Source organism: Hypanus sabinus, chromosome 1 (genome assembly GCF_030144855.1).
Source record: "Hypanus sabinus isolate sHypSab1 chromosome 1, sHypSab1.hap1, whole genome shotgun sequence".
NCBI classification, from domain to species: Eukaryota; Metazoa; Chordata; class Chondrichthyes; order Myliobatiformes; family Dasyatidae; genus Hypanus; species Hypanus sabinus.
In genome coordinates, this window is record NC_082706.1 from 87982144 (window position 1) to 88007443 (window position 25300).

At 40.2% G+C, this 25300-nt stretch overlaps 1 protein-coding gene across 1 annotated transcript in view; it reads left to right on the top strand.

Annotated features, from left to right (window-relative positions):
* Positions 1-2810: 2810 nt before the first annotated feature.
* Positions 2811-25300, top strand: part of LOC132395219 (CD226 antigen-like) — a 67188-nt gene continuing 44698 nt past the window's right edge. Inside the window, exons 1-2 of the mRNA XM_059971509.1 lie at positions 2811-3104; positions 14180-14512. Of these exons, the coding sequence (XP_059827492.1) occupies positions 3047-3104; positions 14180-14512 (391 nt within the window). The 5' untranslated portion in view covers positions 2811-3046. The remainder of the gene's footprint in view (positions 3105-14179; positions 14513-25300) is intronic.

The window sequence follows — 25300 nt, forward strand, 5'->3', positions numbered from 1 at the left end:
TCTTGGAACCAGTTCAGTGTTGTGCCGATAGTTACAGGCCACTGCTGCAGAGTCTGTTCAGTGCTGAAGCTCCTTGATCAAACCACGCAAATAATCAAAAGCACATGGAACATGAACTGCAGTCCCTGTTAGGGTAAGTGAAGCCTGGCTGAATCTGGCGGCGTGGGACCCGGGAACCTTGCATCTCCCACCTGACAGCAGCAGTGCAAAGAGAGGGAGACTGGTCAAATGCAGTTAGATGGCACAGAACACCTGTTCATTTTCTTCTCTTGTCCTTGGTGACTTAAATCTTGCTTGGCGTGGAGTGATGGAGCTGCCCTTAGGTTTGTGTTCTGCCATCAGGAAGCCTCCCCCAACATTTGCCGCCCCACCACACTGGCTCTCTCTGCTCTCATCCTTGCCAAAACCCCCAGGAAATTGCAGAAGCGCTGAGTCATTGAGTTGGGTTAAAAATACATCCTTAAAAAGGAAATTACAGGCTGCAGTCTGAAGAAGTATATTGAGAAATATCTAGTAACATAGAGTCATGAAACACTAAAGTACAGAAACAGGCCCTTCAGCCCATCTGATTCATGCCATACTATTATTCTGCCTAAACAATCGTAGCCCTCTATAACTCTCCTATCCATGTACCTATCTAAATTTCTCTTAAATGTTGAAATCGAACCTGCATCTAACACTTGTTGAATGTTTGAAGCCGATCTATTAGAAAGCATTGTGACAGTCGAATAGAAAACATTAGTTGTAGAAATAAGCAGATGAAAAATGAAGTGGGGCTTCACTTTAAATCCTCTAGTTTGTGCATTTTGATATCATTTAAGATTTTGAATTCTGTAGATTCCAGTTAATCAGGATAGCAGTTTATCTGAGACAACTCTTAAAGAACAAAAACTAATTGGGAAAATTGTCGAGGTTCCTTTGTTTATTTGGGACACTATGCCGCTTAATTGGGTCAGGACACTGTAGTTGAACAGTTTCTAATTAGTGTCAGTTGCGTGCATTTGCATGGCTGTTAGGCACTAGGTTAGAGCAAACAGTTTTTATATAGCACCAGTTCCATGTGCTTATGTTCAAAAAACAGTGATTTTTGTCACTGATAATTCTAAGACAATTCCAAACTGTTTTGCTTATTGCTTGTTCAAGCATTCAGGCTTGGAGAAACCAGAAACAGCCTGGAGTGAAAAAGAAATGATTTCACTATTTCAGAAAGTTAAGAACTATGAGAATTTGAAGGTATCAACAGTCATCTTAAATGTTACAATGAAAATGAAGATCTGGAGGGCAGCATTACATGAAAACAGTCTACACAAGGTTTCTGTGCTGATTTTGTTCACTTAGAGTCAATCAAAAAAACACAGCAGCATACACCAGATTAATTAGGAACTAATAGTTTTATAGCTTTATATGAGGGGTGATTGATTAGTCTGTGGCCTACAGTAGAAGGAGATGAGTCATACAGCTCTTCTTACATGTATGTACAGGTCAACTCTTTGAGTGATTATGCAGAAAGTTTGAAGTTAATAACTCATCGGGGTGATTGATAAATTTGTGGCCTGAGATGAGCACATGTAACGAGAGCTGTATAACTCATCCACGAACTTATCAATTGCCCATCTGTGGACACTTCCTGGACGTCCAAGATCTGTACATTCCACGACCACTGGACTAAGTGTGTAAATGTAGGAGGGGACTATGTTGAGAAATAAATGTGCTTGGTTTTCTAAAATTCACTCCTTCTATCATAGGCCACAACAAACTTATCAATCACCCCTCGTATGACTGTGGTAGCATTCTAATTTGTTCTGTTTTCTTTTAAGTACACAATTTGTTACTTAGTTAAACAGTAGTTTGTATTTTTTATACATTTTTAACTATTGCTGATTAGGGCAGCCAAAATGTTCTTGTCACAGTGTATCCCAATTAACCGAAATGCACTATATTTCCTTTCCTCTCCCACATTACCACATTCAACCCTCAACTAAAAATAAAAAAAATATATAATTTTAAATGTTGAAACTCTGAAATAAAACAGAAAATGCTGGAACCAATAAGTGAGTCAGAAGAGAGAAACTTTTAACTCAAGGTGTTAGTTCCGAATCTCTTTGATGCTCCTTGATATTTCCTTTTTTGTTTCAACCTGGAATTTTTCTCTTGCTTCTCCTTCCACAAGACCAATTCTATAATCTTACACCCCATTCCCATTCCAGCTGGGAGTCTTCCTGCACTTCTATCCCAATGCCATATACCATCCTTCACCTGTTTCTTTCTATTTCCTTCCATATGATCTTAGAATAGGTTAAAAGGTCAGCAGAATATCGTGGGCCAAAGGGCCTGTACTGTGCTCTAAAGTTATATGTTCTATGAAATAAAATAGAATAAAACAAATATTGAAATTCTCAACAAGTCAGGTAGTATCTGTGAAGAGAGAAACATACTTAATAATTCAACTCAATGACTTCTCATCTACTGACAGTGCATTAACTGCCAAGTACTTTAACATTTTTAATTTTAGTTTTTCAGCATCTAGTTGGTTTCCACCCAATTCAAGTAACTTCTCTTCATTCTGCTCTTATCATTCTTGCTTCATTTCCCCCCTCCCTTCCCTCCCTTTCTTTAACCTCTGCTTCTGGTTTATTCATTGAATCACTTCTTGTTTCTCCAAACCACCTATTACTTACATCGTCTTCCTCCCCCGCCGAGACAACTTACTTCCTCTGTCTGACTGTGGACCATGGCACCATGTTTGCTTAGAAATGGTTTAAATTACTCAGAAAGCTTTACCTGTAAAGTCACGAGGTTGAGTGATGTTGCATGCATTTGCCCTACGGCATGAATTAAATGAACACCAAATATTTCCCTCTGCCAACAATCAGTAAGAGACTGCAGTGCTTGTCAAAGGATTTCTTTTAAGTATATTGTGCAACCAATCAGATTACAGAAGTGTCCAAGCAAAAAGTGATATAAGCGACCAGAAGCTGATCTGAACATCTAATAAACCTACAAGTCTGCTTGGAGCTAGTATTTGTCCTTTTTCACACTGATACCAATGTCACGATTAGCACATTATCTCCTTCTCTCTACTGGCTTGTTTCAGCTACAGAAGGGTAAGTACAAACCATATCTAAATGTGTGTCTTTTTGTCATTCTCATTTACTGCATCCTGCACACGCTACAGGACTTGCGGTGCGTGCGAATAAGCCATGCTGGATGTCTGTCTTGTGAACAACTACTGTATTATTTTGTGATTCTATTTTTCACTGAGTAAAATTAGCCTGATTGAGAAGTTCTTACTACACTCCTCACCCACATCTATTGTGGTGGAAAAGTTAAAAAGTATATTTTCCAGCAGCTTTTCATTGTTAACAAAATTTAGAATGCTATACCAATTTTAAAATGTAAACGTCACTCATCATGTTTAGGTATAAAATTATTTGTTATATAACAATCATATTTTTTAAATTTAATTTGATATAAATTTAAAGGATGATTGATCATAATTAAAAGTTAAATTTAACCTTAACATCAGCAGTTTCACAAAGGACTCATTAATCTGGTTTGAAAATTATTCAATAAAAATTGATTAACTTATCAAATATAGATTTGTATTTACCAGTGTTAATGAAGGCCAACTATAAATTTGCACAGCTTGACTCTGGAAATGATCAATTTATAGTTCCTACAACAAAAAATTCCTGGTTTTATTGTGAAGCTATACTTGATTCCATGATAGAGAAGTTTACTCTGAACAGAAATGGATCATGGCATCCCTCAATATTTATCATCTCTGGCAAGAAAATCTCTCTGATTGTTGTATTTAATTGACCTTGTTTCATATTAAACATTGTAGGAAACACATGAGGTGAGATCAGTTTAAATTATTGAATGTATCATTACCCAGTTATGCTTAAAATGGATGTTTATGTCATTACAGTATAAAAATGATGTAGGCTGGTAAATAGCTGCTCAAAGTCTTTGGAAAAAGTACCGCTGAAGTCATTAATGTTCCATTACTCACATTGACTTCTCTTTATTCCACAGAGGAAACAATGTACATATCACTTTTAACCACTGGATTCTTATGTAAACTCTTTTTTTTGGTTTTAAGTACAGTTACAACACTGAATGAGACTCTTCTGCAGTGCTTGAATCTCTGATCACTGACAGTGCTGAGTTCCACACCAAGGAGCTGAATTGTAGCATTGTGTGAGCATAAATACTAACCACAGTGTATGTCAAGAAATTCCAACTGCACACTGAAGCACTTTTAAATCACGATGAGATCCCTGTGCTGTGAGATTATTTATTGGTGGTTGTATCTCTTGATTTAACGTACTCAGGGCTGTGTTGAAACTAACATGCCTAGATCCATACCAATGCACACTCAAAATCATTTCACATTGGTCCATAAAATTTAATATAAAGGCAGCTGGAGTAGATATAATGTCTAGATACAATTTAAAATGCTTCTTAAGGTAATTGTGTATTGGCTGTATTAACAGTGAAAAGCTTACTTGCTGAAGCATCAGAGGCACACAGCAGTCGCAGGAAAAAAACATAATTTATACATGATTTTTACAAGAAAAAGCAAGATTTTCTTGTTATTGAAGAACTAACAGAAACAAATTCAGTTTTAGTGTCAAGTGCTCATGGTGTTTCTCAGCTGCAGTGATGAGGGTTTTTTTTTCCAGCTAGTTCAAGAACTAAATGGTTGAGGGAAAATGGCTGTTCTTGACTCTGGTGGTGTGGGACTTCAGGCTTCTGCAGCTCTTGCTCGATTGTACCTGAAAAAAAAAATGGAACAGCCCAGTTGGTTAGGATCTTTGATGAAAGGCATTGCCTTCTTGAGGAAGAGCCTCTTGAACTTACTACCATTGCGGTGAGGAATGTGTCCATGATGTATTGGACAGAGTACACTACTTTCTACAGTTCTTAAATTCTTGTGCATTGGAATTCAAACTAAGTGCTCCTGATGAAGAGATGATAAGACCATAAGACCGTTAATAAGACCGTTAAGATACAGAAGCAGAATTAGGCCATCTGGCTCATCGAGTCTGCTCTACCATTTCATCATGGCCGATCCATTTTCTCCTCAGTCCCAATCTCCTGCCTTCTCCCCATATCCCTTGATGCCCCAACTAATTAAAAATCTATCAACCTCTGCCTTAAATATACCCACTGACTTGGCCTCCACAGATGCCTGTGGCAATAAACTCCACAGATTCATCACTCTCTGGCAAAAGAAATTTATCCTTATCTCTGTTCTAAAAGGACACCCCTCTATCCTGAGGCTGTCCTCTGGATTTAAGACTCCCCCACCTCTACATCCACGCTATCGAGGCCTTTCAACATTTGATAGGTTTGAATGAAGTCACCCCACATTCTTCTGAATTCCAGTGAGTAGAGGCCCAGAGCTATCAAGTGCTCCTCATATGATGTCTTTGAATCCCAGGATCATTTTTGTAAACCTTCTTTGAACCCTCTCCAATTTTGCTGATACAATCTTAGATAAGAGGCCTAAAACTGCTCACAATACTCCAAGTGAGGCCTTACCAATAATTAGTAAAGCCTCAACATTATATCCTTGCTTTTATATTCTAGTCCTCTTGAATTAAATGTTAACCTTACATTTGCCTTCCTCACCACAGACTAAATCTATAAGTTAACCTCTGGAAATCCTGCAAAAGGACTCCCAAGTCACCTTGCATCTCAGATTTTTGAATTTTTTAACCATTTAGGAAACAGTCTATTCTCTTAATTTTGTCTACAACAATGCATGACTATTCACCTTGGCAATTGTGGGGGTAATTTATAGTGGACTGAAATGGATGTACTGGAGCTTTGAAAAGTATTAAGTTATACAAGTCGCCACGACCTGATGAGACATACCCCAGGCTACTGTGGAAAGTGAGTGAGGAGAATGCTGAACCTCTGGTGATGATCTTTGCGTCATCAATAGAGATGGGAGAAGTTCTGGAGAATTGGGAAGTTGCACATGTTGTTCAAGAAAGGGAATGGAGATAACTTAGAAAATTATAGACCAGTGAGTCTTACTTTAGTGGTGGGCATGTTGCTGGAGCAGATCCTGAGAGGCAGGATTTATGAACATTTGCAGAGGTATAATATGATTAGGAATGGTCAGCATGGCTTTGCCAAAGGCAGGTTGTGCCTTACGAGCCTGAATGAATTTTTTGAGGGTGTGACTAAACACATTGATGAAGGTAGAGTGGTAGATGTAGCGTATATACATTTCAGCAAAGCAATTGACAAAGTACCCCATGCAAGGCTTATTGAGAAATTAAGGAGGCATGGGATCCAAGGGGACATTGCTTTCTGGATCCAGAACTGGCTTGCCCATAGAAGACAAAGTGTAGTTGTAGATAGGTCATATTCTGCATGGAAGATGGTGACCAGTGGTGTGCCTCAGGGATCTGTTCTGGGACCCCTACTCTTTGTGATTTTTATAAATGATCTGGATGAGGAAGTGCAGGGTTGGGTTAGTAAATTTGCTGATGACACTAAGGTTGGAGGTGTTGGGATAGTGTGAAGGGCTGTCAGAGTTTACAGTGGGACATTGATAGGATGCAAAACTGGGCTGAGAAGTGGCAGGTGGAGTTCAACCCAGCTAAGTGTGAGGTGGTTCATTTTGGTAGGTCAAGTACAATGGCAGAATTTAGCATTAATGGCAAGATTCTTGGCAATGTGGAAGATCAGAGGGATCTTGGAGTCCGAGTCCATAGGACACTCAAAGCTGCTACGCAGGTTGACTCTGTGGTTAAGAAGGCATACAGTGCACTGGCCTTCATCAATCATGGGACTGAGTTTAGGAGCTGAGAAGTAATGTTGTAGCTATATAGGACTGGTCAGACCCCACTTGGAGTACTGTGCTCAGTTCTGGTTCCCTCACTACAAGAAGGATGTGGAGACCATAGAAAGGGTACAGAGGAGACTTACAAGGATGTTGCCTGGATTGGGGAGCATGCCTTATGAGAATAGGCCTTTGCTCCTTGGAGCAACAGAGGATAAGAGGTGACCTGATAGAGGTATATAAAATGATGCGAGGCCCTGGCTTTTTCCCAGGGCTGAAGTGGCTAGCATGAGAGGGCACATTTTTAAGGTGCCTGGAAGTAGGTACGGAGGAGATGTCAGGGGTAAGTTTTTTACACAGAGGGTGGTGAGTGTGTGGAATGGGCTGCTGGTGGCGGTGATGGAGGCGGAAACGATAGGGTCTTTTAAGAGACTCCTGGACAGGTACATGGAGCTCAGAAATATAGAGGGCTATGGGTAACCCTAGGTAATTTCTAAGGTAAGGACATGTTCGGCACAGCTTTGTGGGCCGAAAGGCCTGTATTGTGCTGTAGATTTTTGAGCCACCCTGAGGTGTACACCATCTGGTCCAGGTGTCTTATCTACGTTCAGATATTTCAGTTTCCCGAGAACTTTCTCCCTCGTAATGGCACCTTCTCTCACTTCTGCCCCCTGACAATCCTGAACTTCCAGCAAACTGCTTGTGTATTCCATAGAGAATTCACTTATTCAGCTTGTCCACCATTTCATTGTCCCCCATTACTACCTTCCCAGCATCATTTTCCAGTGGTCCGATAATTCCTCTTGCCGCTCTTCTCCACTTTCATATTACTGGCTAGCTTACTTGTGAAGTCCATCTTTTCCTTCTCTATGACTTTTCAGTTGCCTTCTGTTAGTTTATAGAAGTTCTCCAGTAGTCTAATATCCCACTTATTTTTGCTCTATTATTCATTCTTTGGAGCACTTCTCTGTTTTCATGGATGTTTGCAAAAAATAAGCGTGTCAGGATGTATATTGTATACATATCACTGACATTAAATTTGACCTTTGAACCTTCGATTTTCCCAATGACTGTAGTGTTGACAGCAATCTTGAATATGGCACACAAGCTGTGCTTAGCCACACAGTCAAAATTGTAAAGTGAGTAGAGCGGGGTCTAAGCATATGGCCTTATAGTGCACATGTGCTTATGGAGACTATGGAGGAGATGTTTTTGCCTATCTGAACTGACTAGGGTCTGCAGGTGAGGAAATCAAGGATCCAATTGCACAAGGGAGTATTGAGGCCAAGATCTTGATTAGTTTTGAAGGGATAATTTTATTGAATGCTGAGCTGTAGATGATAAGTAACATCCTGATGGCATCTTTGCTGTCTAGATATTCCAGGGTTGAGTGAAGAGCCAGTAAAATGGCATCTGCTGTTTACCTGTTGCTCTAGTAGGCAAATTGGAGTGGATCCAAGCTGATTCTCAGGCAGGAGTTGATATGTTTCATCACCAGCCTCCCAAAACACTTCATCACTATGGATGTAAGTGGCTCTGGACAATATTCATTGAGGCGGGTTATTCAAGGACAGCCAAGTGATCTGATTTCTGAAATGCAGTCTGATCATGAAACAGTAAGCATCCCTTATCCTAGTCTAATAGCGGTCTCGTGCATTGTGACCTCTGGTGTTAATGCTAACTGGGCAGGCTTTTCTTCAAGCAAGCCTGGTTGAAGTCCCCGAGTATGATTTGAAATGTGTCAGGATGAACTCCTTATTTGGAGATGGCATCATGCAGTATCTCAAGCGCTTAAGCACCAATCAGCTGCTGCTGTATGTAAACTGCGGTCAGGATTATAAAGGAGAACTCCTTGGTAAATTGAACAGATGCATTTGACCAGTAGGTGTTCAGGTTCTGGGTAACATGATTTCAGTAAGACCACCACATTGGAGCACAACCAAGAGTTTATCATGAAACACGCACCTCCCAATTTTGCCTTTTCCAAATCAGCCGTTTGACCTATTTTCTAAACAAAGAAACCTTCTTATCTGATTACTGTATCTGGTGTGCTGGGAGAATGCCATGTCTCACTCAGACATAGAACACAATATTCCCTCATTTCCCTCAGAGACAACAATCTTGTTCTCTCGTCCTCAATTTTGTTCTCCAGTGACTGCACATTTGATAATCAGGTAGAGGGAGCCTCATCCCTCTGCGTTTCAGCCTGGCTTGGAGAGCCTCCTCCTGTATCCTGCCAAGGTGCTGAACTTTCATCCGCTTAAACGTGCTGTACCTGCTGAGTTCTTCAGGCGATTGTGAAATCTGTACACTATCAAGTTGATTTAAAAGTACACTGCTTAGAGGAGAATTACATGCCGCAGATTGCAGTGAGAGTAATTCAAGAGGTATATTTAAAAGTATTGCACGTAGCCTTCAGAACGTTGCCATGGCTCACCGGTGCGATCTTAAATGAAGGTTGAGGTTTGAGGAAGTGCTGTTAGAATTAGCCCAAGTAAATAAATGCTCTTAAGATCCAACCTAATATAATTAGAGCCTTGATGGTGCAATATTGTACGCAGCACATTTTGTGGATAAGTTGTTGGTGGTGGCGGGAATGAGTGTTTGTGCTGACGGATGTGGTGTGTGTTTTGTTCTGAATGTCATAAAACAAGACAGAGCAGATGTTGAACATCCGAATTAAAAATAATGGTCACACTCAGCAGGTCAGACAGCAAATATGAAGAAAGAATCAGGGTTAATGCTTTGGGTTGATAACTGTTTGCCAGATCAAAGAAAAACAGGAAAAGTTTCCATCCGTTGGAGGAAATGTCATCAACTTAGTGCATTAATTAATCTCTCTCCAAAGATTTGTGGTGGGTTGGGGCAAGATTTGAGGAGATACAAGGTGAATAACTTGCTATAGGATACCCAGGCTTCCAATGCTTTTATTTGACCTTGCTGATTGGCACCCCAAGAAGATTGTTGGTGAAGGAGTTAGTAATGGTAGTGCCATGTAAAATTTGCAACCCTGGAAGTGGTCAATCATAAATAAAACATAAAGAAGAGATAATCTGCAGATGCTGCAAATCTGAACAACACACACAAAATGCTGGAGGAACTCAGCAGGCCAGGCAGCATCTATGGAACATTTCAAATCTACTCCTCAGCTTTTTTATCCAGTCCTGCCGAAGGTTTCCGGCCCGAAATGTTGACTGTACTTTTTTCCATTGATGCTGCCTGGCCTGCTGAGTTCCTTCAGCATTTTGTGCATGAATAAAACATATCTATGAGGATATTTCATTCCTGACTGCTTTCATTAAAAGATCACCATCTTGGTTAATCTTGGACCAAGTCTGATTTCCTTTACTTGAGAAAGAAGAGTGAAAAATAATAAATCTTTCTGGTTCAAAGGTTTCAAACATAATTAAGGTGACAGGATCAGATTCAGTCCATTTGTTTTTCATATTTATTTTGCCAATTCAAGTTTCATAACAGATTCCTTTTCAGCAAGTGAGTTTGATTTATCATGACTTTTTTTGTCAAATAAGCAAATATGAAAAAGTGTGCAGCCAAAAATCTTATTTTTAACAACAACAAAAAAAAATTAATCGACAGGTTTCACTGGTGCTTTGCTGAGAAAAGGTGCTTGGTTGATGTTATTTACTTTGGATTTTCAAAATCAGTCAAATGTACCATGTGCACATCCAAAGTGCAAGCTAATGAAGCAAAAAGTTGGGCACAGAATTTTCCAACTGGGAAAGCTGATAGTCAAGCTTTATTTGGCCGTCAGGGCAACAGATTGAAGGATTTCAAGTGCAAATCAATCCAAGGGAAAAACATGTTTCTGCTCTCTCTTGTACTTATTTACAGAATATCGTGCCATGGGTCCTTTCTGACCTATAATCTGACTCTGCCCAGGTTCATTTAACTCTTAAAAAATAGCTGAATTTTGCTAGGAGCAATGGCGTTAAAATGCATCATTTGCAAGTTCACCTTGCTTTACTTTACCAAGTAAGCTAAATGTTATATATTCATAAACTAGTAGATGATTCTGATACAACATGAATGTTCTTTTTGGCTATTTGTACTCGAATTGTTCTATTTATTTGTAGCAGTATTATTAATTTCCTTATTCACTTATTATTATATTCTATATCTCTTTCTTTATAAATCTTTTTATTAATTTTAAACAAACATAAATGAAACATGAATACAAAGAGCTTGAGAGTACATAATTAATATGCTAAAGTATAAATACAAATAGATGATAATCCATATATAATAACCTCCCAAACTATAGTAATTATGAAAAATGGAGTAAATAAGAAAAAAACCCAAAAAAAAGAAACAAAATCCTAATCAACATGGGCCATTGCATTATGTCAAATATACACAGTAGCATCAATAACTCTGCACCTCCATCCAGATAATTAAGGATAATAAAAGTAAGGTTTAGGAAAATTCAGTTTTAGCTCATATGAAAATGTTGAATAAATGGTCTCTAAGTTTCTTCAAATTTAACTGAAGGGTCAAAGACAACACTTCTAATTTTTTCTAAACTCAAACAAGAAATAGTTTGAGAAAACCACTGAAATATAGTTGGAGGATTAATTTCTTTCCCGTTCAATAGGATAGATCTTCTAGCCATTAATGTAACAAATGCAATCATCCGCCGGGCTGAGGGATAAACAACTATTATCCACCATTGGAAAGCCGAAAATTGCAGTAATAGGATGCAGTTGCAATTTGATACTCAGAACTTTTGAAATAATACCGAAAATATCTTTCCAATAATTTTGCAAACAGGGGCAAGACCAAAACATGTTGGTCAATGAGACAACTTCAGAATGACAACTGTCACAGGTTGGATTAACATAAGAATAAAATCGAGCAAGTTTATCCTTGGACATGTGAGCCCTATGTACAACTTTAAATTGTATTAGGGCACGTTTAGCACAAATAGAAGAAGAATTGACTAATTGTAAAATTTTCTCCCACTGCTCAGTGGGTATAAGACAGTGAAGTTCTTTTTCCCATTCCTTCTTAATTTAAAATATAAAATTCTTAAATATAAAAATTTGGGTAATACTATCATCTTAATAGCATTAATTTGACCAATATTGTATATTTTTGCAGATTGTGTTCTCGCACATTGGTTCATTGTCAGGCCTTGTGTCTAGTTTTTTCACTGATTTTGTTTTATTTCTTTGTTCTACTGTGAATGCCTGCAAGAAAATGAATCTTAGGGTTGTATATGGTGATATAAATGGACATCAATAACTTTGAATTTTGAATTATTCATAGATGGTTGACTGGAGAGGCTGCACTAAAACATAGAAACATAGAAAACCTACAGCGCAATACAGGCCCTTCAGTCCACAAAGCTGTGCTGAACATGTCCCTACCTTAGAAATTACCTAGGGTTACCCATAGCCCTCTATTTTTCTGAGCTCCAAGTACCTGTCCAGGAGTCTCTTAAAAGACATTATTGAATCCACCTTCACCACCGTTGCCGGCAGCCCATTCCACACACTCACCCCTCTCTGCATAAAAAAACTTACTCCTGACATCTCCTCCGTACCAACTCCCAAGCACCTTAAACCTGTGCCCTCTTGTGGCAGCCATTTCAGCCCTGGGGAAAAGCCTCTGACTATCCACACGATCAATGCCTCTCATCTGCAACATTACCTCTTGGCTCCTAAACTCAATCCCACGATTGATGAAGGCCAATGCTTTTTGAACCACAGAGTCAACCTGCACGTTCCTGCATAAGAATGGCTCAAAAACAATTTGAAATATTTTTAATGCTGATTTTTTCAAAAGAAAACAGATTGTTTGCAATGGTAACTAGGTGGTTTGGTACACATGTTCACTTCAAATTCATGTGTAATTTGCATCTTTTTTTAGATTAAAAAAAACAGGATGTTTGCTGAGATCCTCCAAAGTAGAAACTCTCACATTCAATATTCTTTGTGTACCATAACAATCAACACAACATGCAGACCATGAAACGATGACAGAGATTTGTGTGGAGAATTAAAATTCCAAAATCAGTGTGTGGTAAAGATATAAGCTAACCCTTTAAATGGTTATCGAATAAAATTTGATGCTCACACCAAAGTTGTGATTTTGTACTTGTGTTTAATGTAACTTTGGCAGGAAGTGTGTGGATATAGATTTATGTGAGTGTGAACATCACAGACTGGATAGAAAGCAAGTAGCATTGGGTAGAAGAGAGAGGGATAGCATAAATGCTCGCTGCTTTAAATAAAGTAGGATAGTCTTTAAAAACTCATTGTCACGTCAGTCATGTGCCTTTGAGAATAGAAACAAAACATACACTCTATTATGGTGCTCTTGTACCTAATAAAATGGCCACTGACGGCATGCTTGTAGTCTTCTCTAGCTGCAGCCCATTCACTTCAAGTTTTGGCTTGTTGTGCGTTCAGATATCCTTGTCTGCACACCGTTGTTTTAATGCGTGGTCATTTGAGCTTCTGTCACCTTCCTGTCAGGTTGAACCAGTCCGGCCATTCTCCTCTCACCTCTCTCATCAACAATCTGTCATCCACACTCAGTAGTTTCTCTATAAATTCTAGGTGGTCAAAAGATGTATGGTTAGGGCTAATGAGTTGTGGGCATGATACATTGGTGTTGGAAGTGTGGCGAGACTTTTGGTCTGCCCAGCATAATCCTCGTTGATTTGATTTGACGTAAATGGCATATTTCACCAAATGTTTGATGTGTCAATGTACAGTGCTGTGCAAAAGACAGCCTTAGACTTTTACAGAGTACTGTGTATTCATTTTGCTCTAGTTACCAAATTACACTCAATACTACTGGGCTCACACAAAGCTAAGTACTCTTACTTCTGTTTCCCAACCACCTTCCTACCTTGGCCATACATCCTAGCTATATACATGTGTCTAAGTCTTTTGCACAGTACTGTAAGACTAATCTTTCTTTCAAAATCATTGCAGAATATTCAGGCTATACCTCCAAATGCTCATAAATCCCATCTTTAAGAAGCCTCTCTAATTCTTCGTCCAGCACAGACGTGAGACTCACTTGTCTGTACTTCCCAGGAATATCCCGATTACGTTTTTTGACCAAGAAGAAGAAGCGGTGTTCTTTCCTGGCGAGACAAGATCAAGTTCGAACATCTTCAGTGTTTCTCTGTTTCAGGATGCATATTGTATACATTTCTCTGATATTAAATGCAACTATGGAATTATTATTTTCCTATGAACCTTCCTTTTAGAACTGAGTAGACAATCAAAACCCTGAACCTAGCTTAAGAATAGGAATGCTCAGTAATTGCATTATGACACATGCATTACACTAAACATTGTAGTTTCCTTGTAGTAACGTTCAAAATTCTTAATATTTCAGGTGTGAATTGCAAGGAGGAGCTAAACACTGACTCTGTAATTAAACGGCAGGACGTAGTCAAGCTGAAATGTGCGCATCCTCAGACAAGCAATTTGATCCAGTTGTCCTGGCACAAGACTGTAAATGGCAAGAAGCAGAAAATTGCTACCTATCATCCTGACCATGGAGAGTACATCTTTCCTTCATATAACAGAACTGTTAAATTTCTGTCATCTTCCATCAATGGAGATATTACAATGAATGCATCAGCAGCAGATGAGGGCATTTATCTATGTTGCATTGACACTTTTCCTGAGGGGAAATTACAGAAGACAATTGAAGTAATAAACCCAGGTAAGATACTACAGTTAAGCCTATAAAATTGGGTTTTCTATGCAGGAGGGCAGTGCTGACTGAGTCGTGAGCTATTCGCTTATTCATGTTTTGCTAATGCAATCACAATTTAATTCCAATTCCTGTATCTTTGTATCATACGCAATTACAAAGACTTATTTCTTTTTACTGATCGGGGAAAAGAGGCTAGGCTGCACAGGCGTGTGACATCACATGCCAAAGGTTTAAAAAGGAGAGGAATTCTTCAACGACCTTTTTAAATGGAAGCAAGCGGCTGAGAGTGAAGGACTAAAGACATCTTGGAGAGAAGTCATTTTCTTTTACTGATCGGGGAAAACAGGCTGGACTGTGCAGGCGCATGATGAAGCACGCCAAAGGTTTAAAAAGAGACCGCCATATACAGCTGCCATTGTCGTAGCGGCCATCATTGGAGTGGACGGACTCAGAGTGGGATGTCTTTGGCTTATAGGCTTCAGTGTGAACAGGCAGAGGTGAGGGTAGATTCTGGTAAGCTTTGTTTTGTTTGTTTAGAGTAGAGAGAATACCAGGCAGGGTGTTGGAATGCTCTTCTTGCAGGACGTGGGAAGTCAGGGAGACCTCCGGTGTCCCTGACAACGACACCTGCAAGAAGCGCATCCAGCGGCAGCTCCTAATAAACTGCGTTAGGGAACTGGAGCAGGAGCTAGATGACCTCTGGATCATTCGGAAGAATGAGAAGTTTACAAATAGTAGTTTCAAGGAGGTAGTTACGCCAAAGGAGCAGCACATAGGTAATTGGGTTACCGTCAGGAGAGGGAAGGCGAAAGGGCAGGCAGAGCAGGGCTCCCCTGTGGCCATTCCCCTCAACAACAAGTATACCAATATGGATACTGTTGGGGGGGGATGACTTACCTGGGACAAGCTGTGGCAGCCAGGTCTCGGACACAGAGTCTGGTTCTGCAGTGCAGAAGGGAGTGAGGAAGAAGAGGAGAGCGGTAGTGATAGGGGACTCCATAGTCAGGGGTACAGACAGGAAGTTCTGTGGTCGCGACAGAGACTCCCGAAAGATTTGTTGCCTCCTGGGTGCCAGGGTCAGGGATGTCTCTGATCGCGTGCACAGCATTCTGAAAGGGGAGGGTGAGCAGCTAGATGTCATGGTACACATCGGTACCAATGATGTAGGAAGAAAGAGTGAGGAGGTCCTGAAGAGTGAGTACAGAGAGATTGGTAGGAAGTTAAAAAGCAGGACCTCGAGGGTGGTAATCTCAGGATTACTACCTGTGCCATGTGCCAGTGAGGGTAAGAATAGGATGCTCTGGAGGATGAACACGTGGCTGAGGAACTGGGGTAGGGGGCAAGGTTTCAGATTTCAGGATCATTGGGACCTCTTCTGGGGCAGGTGGGACCTGTACAAGAGAGACAGGTTACACCTGAACTACAAGGAGACCAATATCCTTGCAGGGAGGTTTGTTAGTGCTATTGGGAGGGGGGAGGGGTTTAAGCTAGATTTTCAGGGTGATGGGAACCAGAGTGCCAGAGTAGATAGTGGAGTGGGGGTGAAAATAAATGATGTTAAGGTTCATGCATAGTCACGAATAGAAGGGTTGTGTGTGGTGGTAATAATCTTCTGCGGTGTGTCTATTTCAATGCGAGGAGTATTGTGGGGAAGGCTGACGAGCTGAGGATGTGGATTGACCGCTGGTGTACCAAGGCCATACAGGTGGAGCTGAGAAAGAGGAAAGGTATGACCACATTAATGGGTTTGCACTATAGACCACCCAATAGTCAGAGGGAATTGGAGGAGCAAACCTGCAGAGAGGTAGCAGACAACTGCAGGAAACATGAAGTTATGAATGTAGGGGATTTTAATTTTCCACATATTGATTGGGATTCCCATACTGTTAAAGGTCTAGGTGGGTTAGAGTTTGTAAAATATGTGCAGAAAAGTTTTCTAAATCAATATATAGAGGCACCGACTAGAGAAGATGAAATATTAGATCTCCTATTAGTATACGAATTAGGACAGGTGATGGAAGTGTGTGTAGGGGAACACTTTGGTTCCAGAGATCATAACACCATTAGTTTTAACTTGATCATGGATAAAGATAGATCTGGTCCTCGGGTTGAGGTTCTAAACTGGAAAAAGGCCAAATTTGAAGAAATGAGGAAGGATCTAAAAAGCATGGATTGGGACAGGTTGTTCTCTGGCAAGGATGTCGTTGGTAAGTGGGAGGCCTTCAACGGAGAAATTCTGAGAGTGCAGAGTTTGTATGTTCCTGTCAGGATTAAAGGCAAAGTGAATAAGAATAAGGAACCTTGGTTCTCTAGGGATATTGGAACTCTGATAAAGAAGAAAAAAGACATGTATGACATGTATAGGAAACAGGGAGCAAATAAGGTACTTGTGGAGTATAAAAAGGAGCTTCTGCAGGTATACTAAGAGCAAAAGGATAGTAAGGGATAAAATTGGTCCTCTTGAAGATCAGAGTGGTCTGCTATGTATGGAACCAAAAGAAATGGGGGAGATTTGAAATGGGTTTTTTGCATCTGTATTTACTAAGGAAACTGTCATGGAGTCAATAGAAGTAAGGTAAACAGGTAGTGAGGTCATGGAACCTATACAGATTGAAGAGGAGGAAGTGCTTGCTATCTTGGGGCAAATCAGAGTAGATAAATCCCTCGGACCTTGAAGGAGCCGAGTTTTGAAATTGCAGGGGCCCTGGCAGATATATTTTAAATGTCGGTATCTACGGGTGAGGTGCCCGAAGATTGGAGGATAGCTCATGTTGTTCCGTTGTTTAAAAAAGGCTCTAAAAGTAATCCGGGAAATTATAGGCTGGTAAATTTGATGTTGGTAGTATTGGAAGGAATACTAAGCGATAGGATCTACAAGTATTTAGATAGACAGGGACTTATTAGGGAGAGTCAACACGGTTTTGTGCATGCTAGGTCATATTTAACAAATCTATTAGAGTTTTTTGAGGAGGTTACAAGGAAAGTGGATGAAGGGAAGGCAGTGGATGTTGTCTACATGGACTTCAGTAAGGCCTTTGACAAGGTTCCGTATGGGAAGTTAGTTACAAAAATTCATTCGCTAGGTATACATGGTGAGGTAGTAAATTGGATTAGACATTGACTCAATGGGAGAAGTCAGAGAGTAGTGATGGAGGATTGCTTCTCTGAGTGGAGGCCTGTGACTAGTGGTGTGCCACAGGGATCAGTGCTGGGTTCATTGTTATTTGTCATCTATATCAATGATCTGGATGATAATGTGGTAAATTGGAACAGCAAATTTGCTGATGATACAAAGATTAGAGGTGTAGTGGACAGTGAGGAAGGTTTTCAAAGCTTGCAGAGGGATCTGGACCAGCTGAAAAAATGGGCTGAAAAATGGCAGATGGAGTTTACTACAGACAAGTGTGAGGTATTACACTTTGGAAGGAAAAACCAAGGTATAACATGCAAGGTAAATGGTAGGGCACTGAGGAGTGCAGTAGACAGAGGGATCTAGGAATTCAGATACAAAATTCCCTAAAAGTGGCGTCACAGGTAGATAAGGTAGTAAAGAGAGCTTTTGGTACATTGGCCTTTATAAATCAAAGTATTGAGTATAAGAGTTGGAATGTTATGGTGAGGTTGTAGAAGGCATTGGTGAAACCAAATTTGGAGTATTGTGTGCAGTTTTGGTCACCAAATTACAGGAAGGATATTAATAAGGTTGAAAGAGCGCAGAGAAGGTTTACAAGGATGTTGCCGGGACTTGAAAAACTGAGTTACAGAGAAAGGTTGAATAGGTTGGGACTTTATTCCCTGGAGCGTAGAAGAATGAGGGGAGACTTGAGAGAGGTGTATAAAATTATGATGGGTATAGATAGAGTGAATGCAAGCAGGCTTTTTCCACTGAGGCTAGGGGAGAAAAAAACCAGAGGACATGGGTTAAGGTGAAGGGGGAAAGGTTTAAAGGGAACATTAGGGGGGGCTTCTCACACAGAGAGTGGTGGGAGTGTGGAATGAGCAGCCAGATGAAGTGGTAAAGGCGGGCTCACTTTTAACATTTAAAAAAAACTTGGACAGGTACGTGGATGAGAGGTGTATGGAGGGGGATGGTTGAGGTGCAGGTCAGTGGGACTAGGCAGAAAAATGATTTGGCACAGCCAAGAAGGGCCAAAAGGCCTGTTTCTGTGCTGTAATGTTCTATGGTCCTATTCTGTTCTCTTCCCCAAAAGTCTGAATGGTCACCTCTCAATCATTCATTTTGGCAAATGATTCCTGACCTTTAGAAGCTTACCATTTCAGGAATAAGATTGAAAAGCTGAGGACTATATGGAAGGAAAGTGTCAGATTTATCCTAGGGTGAATTAAAAGGTCAGCACAACATCGTGGGCTTGAGGGCCTCTACTAAGCTGTAATGTCCTTGTCCTTTTCCTATCTATTTTGTACTGATGGCCTTGTGTTACCAAATCAAAGTGAGAGGAGGTGGCCTTTCTCTCCATATTCTACAAATATAAAAATGCTTCATTAAATTTCATCTTGGCTCTCCTAGATCTAGTGGAATTGGCTCCAGACATTCCCCCCCCCATGGGTGTTACCCCCTTTTTCCACCCAGTGTACACTTCTTTAAAAATTGCTTTCTGTTTCTTTTAATAACATTTTCTCACAATATTCATTTTTAAAAAGTTAGCTTTATTTGTCACATAAACATTGAAACATCAAAGTATACGGTCAAATAGATTGTTTGCATCATTCCAAATTGGCGAGGACTGTGATGGGCAGCCCAGAAGTGTTACTACACTTCCAGCACCAACACTGCATGCCTCCAACTCACTAAACCTAACCTGTATGTCTTTGGAATGTGGGAAAGAAATGAAACACCCTGAGGAAACCCACACGGCCTCGGGGGAGAATGTAGAAACTCCTTACAAGCAGCGGTAGAGATCGAACCCTGATGGCTGATCATTGTCACCGTAATATCATTATACTAACTGCAAAACCACTGTGTCACCTGTTGTACTTAGTGTGTTACTTATAAATTAATGTCTTTTGTCTTAGTTTCATCATACATGTCATAATTTAAGTTTATTTACAATGCTACACCAGAGGAGAGCACATTAAATGACCATAGATCCCTCAAAATTGCCATGCAAGTTAAAAAGGTCTGTGGTGCATTGGCCTTCTTTAGTTGGGGGCTTGAGGTCAAGAGTTGCGAGGAAATGCTACAGCTCTGCAAAACGCTGGTTAGATCACACTTGGGATATTGTGCTCAGTTCTGATCACGTCATTATACAAAGGATGTGGAAACTTTAGTGAGGATGTAGAGGAAATTTACCCAGATGCTGCCTTGAGTAAAGCATATGTCTTATGAAGATAGGTCGAGTGAGCTAGTGCTTTTCCCTTTGGAGAGAAGGATGAAAGGATACTTGATAGAGGTGTATCTTAATGACTCTTGTGTGATTGCTATACCCTTAAGCAACTCACAGAGTTTATAAGCCAGAAAACTACCCACCATGGATCAGAACTAAAAAAAAGCCTCTCAGACAAGGGGTGAAACGGCTTCTAGACAACGCAGCAAGTCCAGTTGCCTTGATTTACTACTGCTTGATATTCAATGACCTGGATGACTGAGAACCTTCATAGATGAGATCATAAGAGGCACAGATAAAGTGGATAGCCAGAGTGGGGTGGAAAGGGCCAAAGTGGGGTGGGGGGTGGGGAGGGTGAAAATAATTTTAAGCTCACTGGAGGAAAGTATTGAGGATTGTCAGAGGTTAGTTCTTTACATAGAGAGTGGTGGGGTGATGGAGGTAGATACATTATGGACATCTATAAAACTCCTAAACAAGCACTTGGATGATGGAAAAATGGAGGGATATATAGGAGGGAAGGGCTAGATCAATGTTAGAATAGGTTAACATCGAGGGCCTAATGGCCTGTAATGTTATATGTTTTATGTCCTACATTAATATCATAACCTAGCTCACATGAAATTCCTCTCAAATGATGGGGACAGTGCAAGGGGTCATGAATTATTTGCATTTATTTTCATTCTAAGTTGTCAGTTAATGCTTGGCTATCATCTTAAGCATTCTTCACAAGGTATTGAATAGTGAACCAGTAGTCATTTCAATTGATTTTAAACAACTGAATATTTGGAAATTTGGCAATGTGTATGTTCATTGAACATAACGAAAAAACCCATCATTTTCTGAAAGCTGTCCAGACCAATTCCTGTAAACCTGTATGTTTTGGTTTCTAATTCACATGGCTCAAAGCTATTCAACTTCTTTAAAATATAAATAAATCCTTTCTGTTTGACTGCTATCAGAATATATGGTTGTATCAAGTGCATCTTTGAACGCTTTGAAAGTGACCACTTTGGTGGGTACCAGAATGCAAGCCAGTGTGGTCTTTTGCTGCTGTAGCACATCCACTTCAAGGTTCAACGTGTTGTGCATTCAGGGATGTTCTTCACACGCCTCTGTTGTTATGTGTGGTTATTTGAGTTACTGTCACCTTCCTGTCAGCTTAAGTTCTGGGACCAGAATTAGGCCATTTGACCCGTCCAGTCTGCTCCACCAATTCTTCATGGCTGATCCATTTCCCTCTCAATCCTATTCTCCTACCTTCTCCTTATAGCCTTGCAAGCCCTGACTTATCAAGAATCTATCAACTTTCGCCTCAGATATACTGAATGACCTGGCCTCCACAGCTGTCTGTGGCAAAGAATTCCATAGATTCTACACTCTCTCCGTGGCTAAAGAAATTCCTCCTCAGCAACACACACAAAATGCTGGAGGAACTTAGCAGGTCAGGAAGAATATGGAAATGAACAGATAGTCGATGTTTGAGGCTGAGACCTCTCTTCTGGACTAAAACTTCATTCTAAATGGGCATTCCTCTACTCTGAGGTTCTGCCCTCTAGTCCTAAACTCACCCTCTATAGGAAACATCTTCTCCACACAAACTCTATCTAGACCTTTCAACATTCAATAGGTTTCAATGAAATCCCCCCTTCATTCTTCTTAATTCCAGTAAGTGCAGGCCCAGAGCCTTCAAACACTCCTCATATGATAAGCCTTTCATTCCCAGAATCATTTTGTCAACTTCCTTTGAATTCTCTCCAACGTTAGCACGTTCTTTCCTAGATAAGGGACCCAAAACTGTTCATAATAGTCCAAGTGAAGCCTCACCAGTGCCTTAAAAGACTCAACGTTACATCCTTGCTTTTAGTCCTCTCAAAATGAATGCTAACACTGTATTTGCCTTTTTCACCACCGACTCAACCTGCAAGGAAACCTTTAGCGAATCTTACACAAGGAATCACATGTCCTTTTGCACATTTGACCTTTGAATTTTCTTCCCATTTACAAAATATTATGTTTTTATTCTTTCTATCAAAGTACATGACCATACATTTCCTGACACTGCATTCAATCTGCCACCTCTTTGCCCATTCTGCTACTCCCTCTGCAGCTTCCTGCTTCATCAACACAAACTGCCCCACCGCTCATCTTTGCATCATCTGCCAACTTAACCGCAAAGCCATCAACTCCATCATACGAATCATTGACATTCAATGTAAAAGGAAAAGGCCCCAACACTGACCCCAGCAGAACTCCTTTAGACATCGACAGCCAATCAGAAAACGCTCCCACACGATCAGCCAGTGCTTTATTCATGCTAATATCATTCCTATAATACCATGAGCTTTTATCTTGCTAAGCAGTTTCATCTATGGCCCTTCTTTTTTTTAAAAAGGCCTGCTGAAAATTTATTGATCCTTCTTTGTCTATCCTGCTTGTTGTTTCCTCAAAGAATTCCAACAGATTTGTCAGGCAAGATAAAGAAACCATGTGGACTTTAACCTGTTTTACCATGTCACTCCAAGTATCCCGGAACCTCATCCTTAACAATCAACTCCTACATCTTCTCAGCCACTGAGATCCAGCTAACTGGCCTATAGTTTCCTTTCTTCTGCCTTTCTCCCTTCTTGGAGTGATATTTGCAATTTTCTAGTCCTCTAGCAGCACGTCAGAATCTAGTGATTCTTGAAATGTCATTACTTGTACCTCAACAATCTCTTCAGCTACCTCTTTCAGAACCCTGGTATATGTGCTCCACCAGCATTTTGTGTGTGTTGTTGTTTGAATTTCCAGCATCTGCAGATTTCCCCGTCTTTAGTCTAATTTATCCAGGTGACTTATATACCTTCAGTTCCCAAGTTCCTTCTCCCTAGTAATAACAGCTGCATTCACTTCTGCCCACTGACACCCTTACATGATACTAGTGTCTTCCACATTGAAGAATGAAGCAAAATACTTATTTAGTTCACCCACCATTTCCTTGTCTCCCATTTTTACAATTCCACTGGTATTTTCCATTTGTCTGATATCTACTCTTATCTGTCTTTTGCTCTTTATATATCTGGAAAAAAAAAACTTTTGGTATCCTCTTTGATATTATTGGCTAGCTTTCTTACATATTTCATCTTTCCCTCCCTATGGCTTTTTAAGTGCCTTTTATTGTTTTTTAAAAGCTTTCCAATCCTCTAACTTTCCATTAATTTTTGCTCTATTATATGCCCTTTCTTTTGTTTTTATAAGACCAGGAGCAGAGTTAGGTCATTTGGCCCATAGAGTTTGCTCCGGCCCTTCATCATGGCTGATCCAATTTTCCTCTCAGCCGCAATCTCTTGTCTCCTCCCCGTATCCCTTCATGCACTGACTAATCAAAAATCTATCAACCTCTAACTTAAATATACATAAAGGCCTGGCCTCCACAGTTGCCTGTGCCAAAGAGTTCCACAGATTCACCACTCTCTGGCTAAAGAAATTTCTCCTCATTTCTGTTCTAAAAGGGCACGCCTCTATTCTAAGAATGTGTCCTCTGGTCGAAGACTATTCCACTGGAGGAAACATCCTCTCCACATCTACTCTATGTAGTAGATATTTGATAGGCTTCAATGAAGCCACTCCTTGTTCTTCCGAATTCCAGTGAATACAATCTCACACCCATCAAACACTCTTCATATGACAAGCCATTCAATCCTGGAATCATTTTCGTGAACCTCCTTTGAACCTTCTCCAGTTTTAGCATATCCTTTCTAAGATAAGGGGCGCAAAACTGCTCACAATACTCCAAATGAGGCCTCACCAGTGCTTTATAAAGTCTCAACATTACATCCTTGCTTTTATATTCTAGTCCACTTGAAATGAATGTTAACATTACATTTGTCTTCTTCACCACAGACTTAACCTACAAAATAACCTTTGGGGAATCCTGCACTAGGACTCCCAAGTCCCTTCACACCACAGTTGCTTTGCCTTTTCACTCCCTTTAGAAAATAGTCAACCCTTTCATTTCATCTACCAAAGTACATGAACTTACATTTCCAGACACTGTATTTTATCTGCCATTTCTTTGCTCATTTTCCCAATTGGTCGAAGTCCTTCTGTAGCCTTTCTACTTTCTCAAAAGTGTCTTCCCTCCAAGTCTGAAAACTTTTCAAAAAAGCCATCAATTCCATCATCAAGTAATTGACACATGACATAAAAATAATCTGTCTCAATGCAGACCACTGTGGAATACCACTAGTCACCAGCAGCCAGCCAGAAAAGACTTCCATTATTCCCACTATTTACTTCCTGCCTATCAATCACTGCTTTATCCGTGCTAGAATCTGTCCTGTAATACCATGGGCTCATAACTTGTGTGGCACCTTGTCAAAAGCATTCTGAAAATGCAAGTGCAATACATCAGCCGTTTCTACTTTGTCTGTCCTGCTTGTTATTTCTTCAAAGAATTCCTACTGATTTGTCAGGCAAGATTTTCCCTTGAAGAAACTGTGTTGACTACAGCCTATTTTACCATGTGCCTCCAAATACCCTGAGACCTCACCCTTATTAATCAACTCCAACATCTTCCCAATCACTGAGGTCAGACTAACTGGCCTATAGTTTCCTTTCTTTTGCCTCTGTCCCTTGTTGAAGGGTGGAGTGACATTTGCAATATTCCAGAATCTAGTGATTCTTAAAAGATAATGCTTTTGTGATCTCTTCATCCACCTGTTTCAGAACCCCAGGATTTACACCATCTGGTCCACGTGACTTACTTGCTTTCAGACCTTTCAGTTTCCCAAGAAACTTCTCTCTAGATAGGGTAACGTCATTCACTTCACTTAACTTAACCCCTGACTCCTGGAACTTCCACCATACAACTAGTGTCTTCCAAAGTGATGACTGATGCAAAATACTTATTTAGTTTATCTGTCATTTCATTGTCCCCCATTACTACCTCTCCAGCATCATTTTCCAGGAGTCTGATATCCAGTCTTGCCTCCCTTTTACACTTTATGTATCTGAAGAAACTTTTGATATCCTCTTTAATATTATTGGCCTGCTTACATTCATATTCCATCTTTACCTTCTTAATTGACTTTTTAGTGGCCTTCTGTTGGCTTTTAAAAGCTCCCCAATCCTCTAACTTCCCACTAACTTTTGCTCTATTATATGCCCTCTTTTTGGTTTTTATATTGGCTTTGACTTCTCTTGTTATCCACAGCTGTTTCATCTTTCCTTTATAATACTTTATCCTCTTTGGGCTGTATGTAACCCATGACTTCCAAATTCTAGCTGCTCAGCCATCATCCCTGCCAGTGTTCTTTTCCAACCAATTCTGCCCAACTCCTCTCTCATGCCTTTACTCCACTGTAATACTGATTCATCTGACTTTAGCTTCTCCTTCTAAATTTCAGGGTCAATTCAATCATATTATGATCACTTTCCCTGATCTCTCTCCAATGCTAGCACATCT